A 12,916-nucleotide genomic window follows, 5' to 3' on the forward strand; every position below is an offset into this window, starting at 1 on the left:
AGAAAACGCAAAAAGGCCCATAAAAACCGCAAAACCCTGAAAATATATGTGTTTCTCTTCACGGATCCAACAAATCTTCATGCCAAATTTGGTGAAGAATCATTAACAGGGGGCGAAGTAGTAGCAGTAAAAAACTCAAAAACGCACATATAAGGAGCAAAACTGAAAATTTTTATGTACTCCCGCATGGACCTAATTAATCTCCATACCAATTTTGGTGAAGATCCATCTACACTATGCGAAGTAGTTACATGGACATACAACAGACGGTACTATTATATGTATCTAGATTCATCACAATTGTATGTATTTAATGACTTTAATACCAGATGTCAGTTACTGTTACAACTGTTGCCTAGATACCTATTTTTAAACAGAGTTTTATTGCCCAGCATGTTGTTGCTCGATGGAGGCTTAGATAAGAGGGTCGAAAGCTCGTAAAGAAAAAAAGAATTTTAACGTAGAGAAAAGTCAGTGTATAGTAAAAATAATACCCAGGTACACAGAATCCCTTAGTATCTCTGCAAAGTTTCTGTAGGTTCTTTTCTCTTGGATCTATGGCGCTGACTGACTTGACATGCAAACACACAGGCTGTTTTATTATTATTAGTATGGATTGGTGTTCAGAATTATAACTTAAATTATCCTCTGAATACATTGGAAGAATTAAACAATGTAAAATAATATACGTGAAATTAAGAAAAAGAAAATTAATCATATAAAGATTTTTGTTAAGGTTGTGATATTGCACTATAAATAATGTATCCATCATTGCCTATAATAAATACTGCTGTTACTGTTAGTATTTTTTACAAGATTAGAGCAATTCAATTATATTTCAACAAGTTAATTTTTTTCGTCAGTGGCAGAAAACTGTAATCTAAACATTTGTTAAGGACGATTTGTGGTAAACTTAGGATATTGTAATAAAGCAAGAAATTCATGATTATTGGCAGTTAACAATATTATTGAGTTGATGAATTTTCGTAAGTCAGGATGCTATAAACAATAAGTCCATGAATTGATTGAGTTACCAATTACTGTTAATATTTTCAAGGATATATTTTTTTCAATATGAAGATCTTGCATTATGCACAAACTTCTTCATTATTATTTTACATTTATTTTATAGTATTTTCTCTGTTAATTGTTAGATATAACTAGGACTTTTATTGGTTTGTTTGTTTGAAGTTAAGCACAAAGCTTCACAATGGGCTATCTGTGCTCTGCCCACCATGGGTATCGAAACCCGGTTTATAGCGTTGTGAGTCCACAGAAATACCGCTGTGCCACTGGGGAGTGACTTTTATTGGACATTTTTAAACACCCCACATTTGTATATATACATGTATGCCAAAAATCTATGCTAATATATTTGTTTGTGGAGTTTCTCTTACTGTGGAACATTTGACCTTTATAAACATTGCTCTTTGAAGCATTGAAAATTTGAATTAAATAGATAGTTCTCTCCAACTTTTGGTCTTACTCCTTGCAATATACAATTTCAAAGAGATGTTTATATGACAGGACAAATTTTAAAAGAACTTAATTCATGACCATATAGTGATATTTTCTGGAGGGCAAAAGATTTACCTTAAAAATATCAAAAGAGCACCACTCAAGTTGGAATTAAGTATTAACACAGGGTTTCTTGATGTAAATTAATAATTAGAATTATTTATACTTTGATATTAGTGTAACCCATTGTTAGTTTAAACTAAGAGTTTTTTGTGGAAAATAATTCATTTAGTGTAAGCTTCTATCTGTATGCTAATTATAGATTTTCATTATGATTTCATTATAGTATACTTTATGAGAAAATGTACTGAAATATAAATAATTTTGTTTGATTTGCTTTTTTTTGCATATCTGACAGCAAAAAAATGGATGCATCCAATATTTATCTAATCAACTGTTCTTATAATTTTGTCAGACTTGAAATTAGTTATATCTAAGAATCAAATTTGTACACATTACCTGGAAATGGTGATAAAATATTTAATAGTAGTTGATTGAGAAGGTATCATGGAAAAATAAAATCAAAGTTTATTTTTTTAAGTAAGATTTAGGTTAGTAGTATGGAAACTTGATAACAAAGATTCTTTACAACCAGTACTTGAAGTTGGGCAGGATGAGGAGTGAAACTGTCCCACTTCTTTTAAGGAGGGCCCAAAACCATCCTGCTACCTTTTAGTAGACTGTAAGCTTCTCAGAAGGGAAATGTTTAATATATGATGCAGTAAACATTTACAGCAGCAAGGGACTGGGGAGAGAAACTGTATTTTTTTTCTTCTTAAAATGTTATGTAAGAGCAAGGCAGAAATGAGACAAAGTAGTACACTGGATGGAGTGAATGAACCCTCTCACTATGGGCTCCATTAGAACTGTTTGTGTGACTAAGTTCATAACCATGAAGTAACCATCAGAGTTTTTATACAGTAATTCATAGCAGTATACATGTGTTTATATTTAACTTTATTGTTTTATTGCTCTTTGAACCATGTCTAACTAATAATTACACTGCATAAGTTTTAAATCAGTTAGTGAACATGCAGCTCACATTACAGTATCATGAGGCATGAGCTACTCATGAGTATACCTCATGAAGAATTATTACTATTATTCTTTTTCATTACCTCACCTAATCTAACCTTATCTAATTTAATAATTTTCTAATTTTTACATTTTAGTTACTTTTATAATAATAATAAATAAAAAATATTGATGAACAATCTTCCCTCTAATTTTTTCAATCCATGTGCACAATGAATTATTTCATGTGCACCAAGGCAATGTGCAGATGTGCACTACCAGTTTTTTTAGAGAGGTCATATTTTTAGACTATCAACCTTATTGGATTATTAGGCTGCTTTGCAATGCTACCAGATGATTATTTGGGCTTTAGGCCTATCAACTGCAAGGGTCATTAAGGATGTGCACGGCTGGAATAATGAAGTGCCTGGCACTTGATTGGTTATTACGCAACCATGCAGCTTAGAGGGAACACTGCTCAAGAAAAACAAGAAATAAATTTCACAAACCATCCCTCTTCTTTTCCCCACTTCAAGCACTGTTTACAACATTTTCTGTAACAATTTTAAAACTATATTTGAACTTTGAAGAAATAAAGCAAGATAAATATAAAATAAGATCTTTTGAAATTTGCTCTTTTAGAACTTGAAAGAAAAAAAAAAACGTAAATAAAATCTGGTAATATATTTGTGTGTAAAAACTTTAGGCATAAATTTCATGAAAGGATTTTCAGTACCAAAATTATCTTTAATGAAACCTTGATATTTTTCCACTTTTTTAACATATCATCTCATTTCACTGTAACGGCAGGTTATCAGTATGTCAAGAAAACTTTAATTCAATTTTAATTACTAAGTTACAGCAGAGTTTAGCTACAGGGTATACTTGTATGCATGTAATTAGAATGAATTGTATGAGAAGATTAAGTTTTAAGGAAGTAAGTTACTGTCTCATACCTTTCCATTTAAACACGAGAAGCTAGAACTAAACTAGTTTTATGGTATACATTAATATAAAAGTTTCATCTAATTAGGCTTCCTAAGAGAAAATTTAGCACAATTTTTGTACAGTTCATTTATACAGGATCTCACCCAAACACGAAACAGTGCTGTTTTTTTGCCTGATTTGAATTTTTATTTCAGACCTATTTTTATTAAATTAAAATAATAAATATATTTGCAAGTTAAGCCTTAACTGAATATGCATGGAGTTGGCTGTATTGAAGAAGGAATATTGACCATTATTCCAAATTTATTATGTATCTACACAAAACTTGACAAGCTTTTAGTAAAATGTACATGCCTGTCCACAAAAATTCTAAATGCAAAAGTATTACTACTTTAGACATGTCTATGAGTTGCTGGTAAGACAAATATTACTTCTAAGCTTAATTGATGTAAAGCCAGTTTGGGACTGCATGGTAAAAAAAAATAATTTTATCTTTATTTTCTAATACTAGGGCACTGAATGATATCATAGATAATATTTATTCTGATAGTTATGAAACAGATATACTTTTAATGTTTAATGTAACCTTTTGTGTATTTAAAAAGTAAGATATAATTCACATTAGTGTACAAAGTTTTCTTATACCAATGCCCCTTCAGATACTCTATGCTGTTTTTGTAATGGAAAACAAAGAAAATTATTAATCAACATATATGGCTAACATTTGTGTTAAAAGAAAAGATGTAAATTGCTGTTACTAATATCATTGAATGGGTGTTGTTGAACTTTGTATACATAGAAAATTTTAGGTAACTTCAAATTAAAAGTTCAATCTTAATTAATAAAGATTGGAAGCAACAAAAGGTATGTTAATGTTACATTGTTTTCTTTGTTAATATGAATAGATTCTTGCTTATTGACACTTACACCTAATAGCTGGTCATATACCACAGATGTTGATTGTGTGCCAGAAGATTGTGCTTTATTAACCAGTAAAAACATTCATCCATACAATAATTTCACTGTAATAGAAATAGTTACACATGTTTATTGTAACTGCACATTATTTCTTCAATGATGAATATACATTTCCAATGATTTTCTGTTATTTCTAGTTTAAGAAGCTCTTTAGATTTAAACAAATTTTATTTTTTATGGCTGTAAACTTAAATGATGATGAAAATATAAATCATATTAAAATGTGGCCAGTAATTAATTTCCTTTATGAAATTTCAAACACTTGCATTCTAGCAAATGTTTTGATTATGAGGGTATACTGAATAAAATGAATTTTTGAGCTTTAAACTGAGAAGTCATTTCAAAGTACAGAAAAAACATCTGTGTGTTAGAGCAGATTAAAACTGTTTTAATATCTTCTACTTAAAAATAAAGCACATTACTTTTATTATATATTTGCTAGAGTGATTGAAAGTTTTATTAACATGGTTGTTGTTCATTTGAAAAACTTTACAATCAGTAATATAGCCTAAAGAATACTCAGTAGACCTCTCTTCCACTTTGTTTGTGATGCAATCTTGTTACATAGAAAGCAGTTTGGTTACTATTGTTTGCATGTCAGTATACTTAAAGGATTCCTTAGATATTAATTTACATTTTGCATGGGGTTCACAGAGTTTTTCTGAATTACAAGATGAACTAAATATGATTATTGTAAAACAACTCCAACTGTTTCTCACTATTTCAAACTACAAACATAATTTTTTTTTCAGTATATTGGTTACCTTGAGGTGAAGACATCTATGAAGAGCTTAGATTTTGACACCAGGTCACAGATAGCTAAGTAAGTGAACTAACTGGCAATTTAATATTACATTTTCAGCATTGTATTCAGCTAGTAATTTTGTGTATAGTTTTGATTTTTTTGTGTATATGGTATTGCATTCATTGTATTGTATATACTACAGTATCATTATTTACTTAACTAATCATATTACAATACATTTTTTTTCAAATTAGTTGTGGCTATAATGTGAACTTATTGCATGTTCATAGGTTTATTAACTTTTTAACCAGTCAGTTTGATGTGTGTGTGAGAATATTAGGTTAATTTTTTGCATAATACTTTATATATTGCACAGCATCAACTATGGTTAGTCAAAACATTCATAGATCTGTAAAATGTAGAACCAACGAATTATTTTAACATAACATAACATTTTGGGACAAAATGGGGCCTATGGGACCATTTTGGCTAGTCCATCCCATAAACTAAAGTAAAACTATTAATAAATAAATAAATATCTTAAAGCCAGCCATCATCATTCATATACTTATCAAGCTTACTCTTAAGCTCACTTAAATTTACTGCCTTCACAACATACAAAGGTAACCCCTTTCAAAGGCCAACCACCCTGTTAGAAAAATAAAACTGTCATAGCTGATGACGACTCCTACTCTGCCAAAATTTATATTTGTGTCCTCTAGTCCAATATTCTCACTGTTAAGTACGAAAACATTTAGGATTTGAAAAATCCTGTTCCACAGATTTGTTTGTACCTTTATTAATACATATTTTAAGTTGTAAATTGAATGTACTTATAGTGAAGAACAGCATGTGTAATATAACAGCTATCGAAATATTAAGATTGGCACACTAACCCAAAAACCTAGGAAATTTTGACTTCATTGTCCAGGGAGACAACTAAGTTAACATATCCCAAACACCACTGGTCTCAGTCTTTACTTCATCAGTATTAATTGCAGTATTTGACAGGACTCTTTATCTATAGCAGTCATTATATATTGTTCAAAATCCAATGACGAGAAGGCTGAGACTTGAGATGCAGTTACATTGTTGGCTAAAACTTAAACCTTCAGTTTGAAATTTGTTAATGCCCAGTATTAATTTCTTCAGAAAAAATATGTAAAACACTATTCTTAAAACACTTTTTCAGTTTGGAAACTAAAAAATGTTTATCCTTTATTTATGTTTGTTCACATTTATATGCTATAAACATGGACTATGGTAGTGACTAAGTAAATTCTTTTTCTGAAACATTTTGTTTATTGACAGTTAATGCTATGAACTGATTGTTGTCTATAAAAATAACTGTATATGATAATAACATTATTATATATCGTGCTTAACTGTTAGTAAATGGATGCTTTTGATAAAAATAATTATTATGAAAATACCATGTATGAAAAGAGAAAAGCATACATAAATAAACCATATTTTATATAATCAAAACTTTTTTTTGCAATGAATTTACATTTTCTGTAAGAACTTATTCCCTAAACCTTGCTAGAATTAATTTCAGCTTATAACGTGTTAGAACTTTCATTCATTATTTTTTATGTGTACTTTTTATGTTCAATATGACACATTTGGGTTTTTGCTTTTCCACAGAAAAGTAATCTTTATTTTTGTATGTTTTGAAATTCTTAAAGATGTATTTTCCAGTATGAAATACGTTTTTATTCATTAGAAATATTTCTGTATTAATTTTATCACAAGAGCTTATGTTTTTGATGAGGCTTATGTACCATACTGAGTTTGTTTTTACAATAGAATGATTAAACAAGATACTAATTATGTGCTGAAACTGTACAGAATGCCTCCCTTTTCTTTATTTTAGGGAATGTATAAACAGGGTTTGTGAAGCTGCTGGTCTCAAAATAAACAACAAGAAGGGAAAAGTAAGCTCATAATAATTCCTTTTTATATAATTTTTTAAAATATTTTATATAAGTTATGTATATATAAAATATTAAACTTTATGATGTTTGTGTGGTTTAGCAATAGACTTGTACATTAAAACTGTATCCAACTCATTATTGTAGGTGTGTTGGCTATTACAAAATAAATTATATGTAACTCAATCATTTTGACACTAGGATAGTTTCATATGGGAAGCCAGGCACAAATCTGCTGTAAAGCTAACATTAAACACAATTTTTTTAAAAATAACTGATATAATACATACTTATAGTTTGTACTATATACATTTGGGGTTGCATGAATCTAAATTAATTTAGAAATGTTTGACTTTCACATTGGTTTGGATTTGTTACCTGTAGTACTTTAATGTAACAAAAAAAAAAAAACAAAAAACATTTAAGTTTTCATTCAAAGTTTCGTTTCACTGTACATTAAAAATACAATGAGCAGTTATTGGTTAAAATGCTGTACTCTTAGGCACCTTGTATAAAGACTGTGTTATTTCAGTACGTTTTCTTTAGTTTTGTTGCTTCAATATTTTTAAATACAGCTATATTTCCCGTGTGCTTTATAATTTCTTTGTTTTCATAAAGAGAAAGGTAGAAATTATCCCTACTTTATGACCTGTTTAATTCATAGTGCCATTTTGTTCAACTGGAAGAGCTTCATATTCAAGGCTTGCTACCTGAAGTGTTGTGTGTCTGTATATATAAATTTACAATAAAAGATTTACCAAAGCTACAATTTAAAATGCTTGGCTTATACTTTCAGTTTTACTGATTTGTGTTTTAAATTAGGCATGAATAAATAACATAGATATAAAATAGCATTTATTGCTTTCTATTTCTACCAATACATTTAGAATAAAAAATACTGAAGTAATTCACTTTAATAGTAGAGCCACTTTATATTCAGATATTACTGATAATTTACATAAGCTGGATAGAAAAGTTCATAATTGTTAGCATTTACATGTAGAATGTTTTATACTTATAGCAAGTACCGTATTTTTCGGAATATAAGATGCACCCTTATTTTGAAGACAAAGTTTTTGGGGAAAAAAAGCTACAGTTGCATTTGAAAGATTTTTATTGAACAAAACTTCAATTTGATACATTAAAAATTAGTATATATTGTTCTAAACACAAAAGAGCTCATTTGAATCCAAGGCAAGCACTCAAAAACGATTTTTCATTTGTTAAAGTTAGGCCTGTAACGGCCTTATTCTGCTCCACATTAAACAGGGATCATCGTGTATTTACAAGCTTTTTCACTCTCATCCATTACTATAATTTATTCTTTTATTATTTAGGGAGCATTATAAATAGTTATATTTTTAAAAGAAAAAAAAAACTACTATTGTCATAAATAACACATTCAATTGAACTAAACTATGCATGCCTATTTAAATATATTTACACATGGCTTGTGTATATCGTATATATACATATATATTATTCATACCTTTGGTGTATAGGACACAAGCAGATTTTGACATCAAATTTTGGGGTAAAATGTGTGTCTTATACACTGAAAAATATGGTATGTAAGAGGTTGACAAGGTGATAGTTCTGATGTTCAGTTTCTTTAATCTTTAAAACTGGTAGATCAATGAACCTGTAGGATAAATGACTGATTTTTAAAACTGGTAGATCAATGAATCTGTAGGGTAAATGAGTGATCTTTAAAACTGGTAGATCAATGAATGTGTAGTATAAATGAGTGATCTTTAAAACTGGTAGATCAATGAATCTGTAAGGTAAATGAGTGTTTTTAAAACTGGTAGATCAATGAATCTGTAGGATAAATTAGTTCAATATTTCATGTGTTTTTTGCTTTAAAAATATGATTAAGTGGGTCTACAAGATACTAAACTTTTCTTATCTAACATGTTCAATCTGTAAAATACTAGGCAAGTTTCAGGTATTAGCATTTTGATATAAAGTATGTTTTAATCTTCAAATCATGGTAATCAGATAGTTTGAGTTGTTCAAAGTTACCATACTAAGCAGTTAGGGAGTTACCTTTTCACTCAGTTGAGTGCTCATTTTGGAATACAAGCAATACCAGATTCTAATCTAGGACTAGCTAGTAGCCATCCAAGGCTCTAAGGTTTGGCTGAAAGATGGGTCTTGTTAGTGAGAGAATATAGATGTGGTAAACATGTAGCTTAAGATGTTAAAAGAAAAACTTGGAGGATCATAAACTATATAGAAGCTTGAATAAACAGAATGGTATTCATTATGGATGTCTGTATACAGGTATTGTTGCTTTAATTGAACAAATGTATTTTGATTTTTAACTTCAATAGCTAGTGATTAATCTTTAAAAAATATGTACATGAATTGATTTACAGGACTTTAGCATTTTAATGTCTGTGAAGTTTTAGAACAGGTTGGGAAATGAGCAAGCAGAATGTTAGCATTTTCATGTCTATGAAATTTCAAATAGGTTGATAAACGAATAAGCCAGATGTTAGCAGAGAAACCAAACATAGATTATGCTGGAATAAATGTCAACCTTACAATCACCAGTTCATACCTCAGTTTGGTAGTCATGGAATCAGGAGAGGTTAGTAGTTTAAAAGTGTCTTAAAGTGTTTCTGTTTTCATTATGCTCGTTCTATTTTTAGGTATATTGAAATGTTTTAATATATTTGAATTTCAAATGTGTATAGCTATACATATACTTTGAACTAGTTATGTAATGAGTTATATATTTTTGTTTTTCAATCTTTATGTAACATAGTTATTAACATATAACAAACCAACACATTATTACCTAAAAGCATTGCATTTTATGTTTTTACATGTTAGAAAGACTATCATAAGCATTCTTAATGTATGAAAACTTGAGAATGAAAATTCCTGGTTAATCAAATCAAAGTTAAAAAAAATTCATAAAAGTTACTTACAAAGAGACAAATTAATATACTTTTTCTGAATATTAGAATATGTTGTTATAATATTCCAAAAACAAACCCTCAAAAATTTAACTTAAAATGACAAAATTTTATACTTGCAGATTATGGTAAACCATGAAATGCCAAACATTTCGTTTGCATCAGGAGGAGATGCTGTAAGTTGACAAGAAATATACATTTAACTTTTGTAAAATAGTATATACATATATATCTGCTTTTTTACAACTTGAATGTGATTATAACAATCTTACAAAATTAGATTTCTGTACAACAGTATTGTAAAACAATTTAATGAAAATATCATGTTTCAGATTTACCTAATGTATGGGATTAATTAACACAAACGGATTTTTAGGTTACTGAAGTAATGAAGAAGAAATATGTTTATTCTAACTTGTGCATAGTATTGTGCTTAAGATGATAATATATAATGTATGGAACTATGTTGCCAATTTGTGTTTCAAAATATTTTACTGGGAAGGAATGAAAGAGAAACTCAATGTGTGAGTTATGTAAAGGCTTTAATACTATGATCCATATGTTTTAACTTCAGGTTTCTGTATTAAGTCGGATATTATGATTGGTCCATTTTGTGTTTTGTTATTCTTCATTCTGCATGAATAATTTGCTTAGATTTTTATTGCAAATAAAATAAATCTTGTTGCTTGAAAAAGAATTATGAATGTATGGTCTTCAAATAAACATACATATGGAGTAACACATAATATTTAGATGATTTGCAATGAGATATAATTAAAATGGAATGCATTTAGAAGGCTTTAGGGATTACACAAAGGAAAGTTGAGATTTTTTAGATGACGAAAAGCATTTTTCATTTTGACATAAAAATCACTTTGCACTCAGACTAGTTAAAATATAAAGAATCTATATTTTCACCGACAAATTTAAGTAAAAGTACTTTGTTAAAAAACCTGATTTTTTTGTGGGCAAAAGGCTTCTAATGTATACTATAAGTCTACAAATTTTTGTAAAGATACACTTAAAATATTAAAAGTTATTAGAATGTAAACTATATAGAGGTCAGTCCCAGGGACTGAGCCCGTGTCGAAAGAGTTAATGATCCATCGCGTTATATCCAAATTTGCATTAAATCGGGGCGTGTAAAATCGGGGTTTCACTGTATTACATATAAAATTTTTTTCACAAATTGGATTCCAACTTCTTTGAAACTGAAATAAATAGGAATAAAAAGATATAGGTAGTTTAAAGACCGGAATACTAAAAATAGTACCAATGGAATCCTATTCTGATATATTTTGGCTAAAAAGAGAATAAAAAGTTTTTTCTCATGCCATGCCTGAAAGTAAGATTGAAAAGGCATTTAAATACTATAGTCATGATGGGTGGAATTTTTAAACTTAACAAATACATTCTTGTTGTTTTCAATTAATAAAAAAATGTATTTTAATGAGCTAATTACCACCATTTTCAAATGTGAGGAAAATAACAGAGGTGCCACATATAGTAAAGAATGTCTAATGAGGGCAGAGCTTTTCCTAAGGATGTTTTTCAACTGCACAATTATATTTTCATAATTTTTTAATACGTGATGCCTTATTGTACTTGATATATACAGGCCTAGTAAGAAATGATCCAAATAATGAAGAATATTCTAGTAAACACATTTATTTATCAAATCTGGGATGGAATTTTATAATCTTAAATGTGTTTTTTTAATATTTATCCATTGAATTTACTTATATAGGTGAATTTTCAACTGCACAAATATTTTTACAGGTGCATAATCTGTGATTAACTGTACACTAGTAAAACTCGGGCATGGGGGAAGGAGAGGAATAAAATCCTAAAGTTTGTAATGATAAGTGTGCAGAATCTGAAAACAAAAACTAATCTTGCCTACCCTTGAATGAAATTTATATCAAATCATAAAATATATTTTATTTACTGTGTTTGACTGATTAAATGGAACTTTTGTAAGAGTAAATAAAGTTTATTATAGTTTATTTAGAATCACATTTTGTAATAAATGTTATTTAAAGTAATAAAGATGTTGGAAACACCCTATGGACCATGTATGTTTTCCTTTTTAATTTCCTGATTACCTGAGAATATTAGCTTTTATAAATTAGTATATTATAATCTATTACTTTCTTCTAGTTCCTTAAAAATTTGAATTCATGTATTTGTATATTAGGTTTTTGAAACACCAGAAATAAGTAATTTGATATTAGTGGCTTAACCTTGTTTCTTATTCCTAGGATGCATTAGATTTCTTTGCCTATGTTGCTAAAGATCCGTGTTATGGCCGAGCATGTTTTGTACTTGAGTGTGGTGGTGGTTTAGCACAGGAAGTCATTACAACTATAGGTCAAGCGTTTGATCTGAGGTTCAAAGAATTTCTTCGTAAAGTGCCCCATGCCATAAATTTACATGAAAGGTAAATTCCATATTATATCTCAAACATTAAAGAAGTGAAAAGATCAGTTTGTTTAGGACATACAATTTAAAACGAACTATGAGAATGGAGGTAAAATTATTTTAATTTTTAACCCAAACTTTTAGTTTTAGTAATCATATTCTATATTAATCTGTAGAGAAATTGGCTTTGTGTTAGATAAATAAAAGATAAAAGACTATACTGATAATTTTTTAAAGTAAAGACAAGTAATGGTTTGACTGTTGAAATAATGAATTTTTTTCAGAGTTGGAAATATAGTTGAGTATACTTACCATATTTTTTGGAATATAAGACACACCCTTATTTTGAAGATGAAGTTTTGGGGAAAAAAAAGCTACAGTCACAGAAAGATTTTTATTGAACAAAAATTCAATTTGATACTTTAAACATT

At 28.8% G+C, this 12,916-nt stretch overlaps 1 protein-coding gene across 2 annotated transcripts in view; it reads left to right on the top strand.

Annotated features, from left to right (window-relative positions):
* Positions 1-12,916, top strand: part of LOC106464620 (SHC-transforming protein 1-like) — a 60,136-nt gene that overhangs the window by 22,107 nt on the left and 25,113 nt on the right. For both annotated transcript variants that reach the window (XM_013924778.2, XM_022392847.1), the window contains exons 2-6: positions 5,211-5,281; positions 7,080-7,140; positions 9,614-9,733; positions 10,187-10,240; positions 12,326-12,504. In XM_013924778.2, coding sequence (XP_013780232.1) covers positions 5,211-5,281; positions 7,080-7,140; positions 9,614-9,733; positions 10,187-10,240; positions 12,326-12,504 — 485 coding nt within the window. The remainder of the gene's footprint in view (positions 1-5,210; positions 5,282-7,079; positions 7,141-9,613; positions 9,734-10,186; positions 10,241-12,325; positions 12,505-12,916) is intronic.

This window comes from Limulus polyphemus, unplaced genomic scaffold (assembly GCF_000517525.1).
Source record: "Limulus polyphemus unplaced genomic scaffold, Limulus_polyphemus-2.1.2 Scaffold62, whole genome shotgun sequence".
NCBI lineage: Eukaryota > Metazoa > Arthropoda > Merostomata > Xiphosura > Limulidae > Limulus > Limulus polyphemus.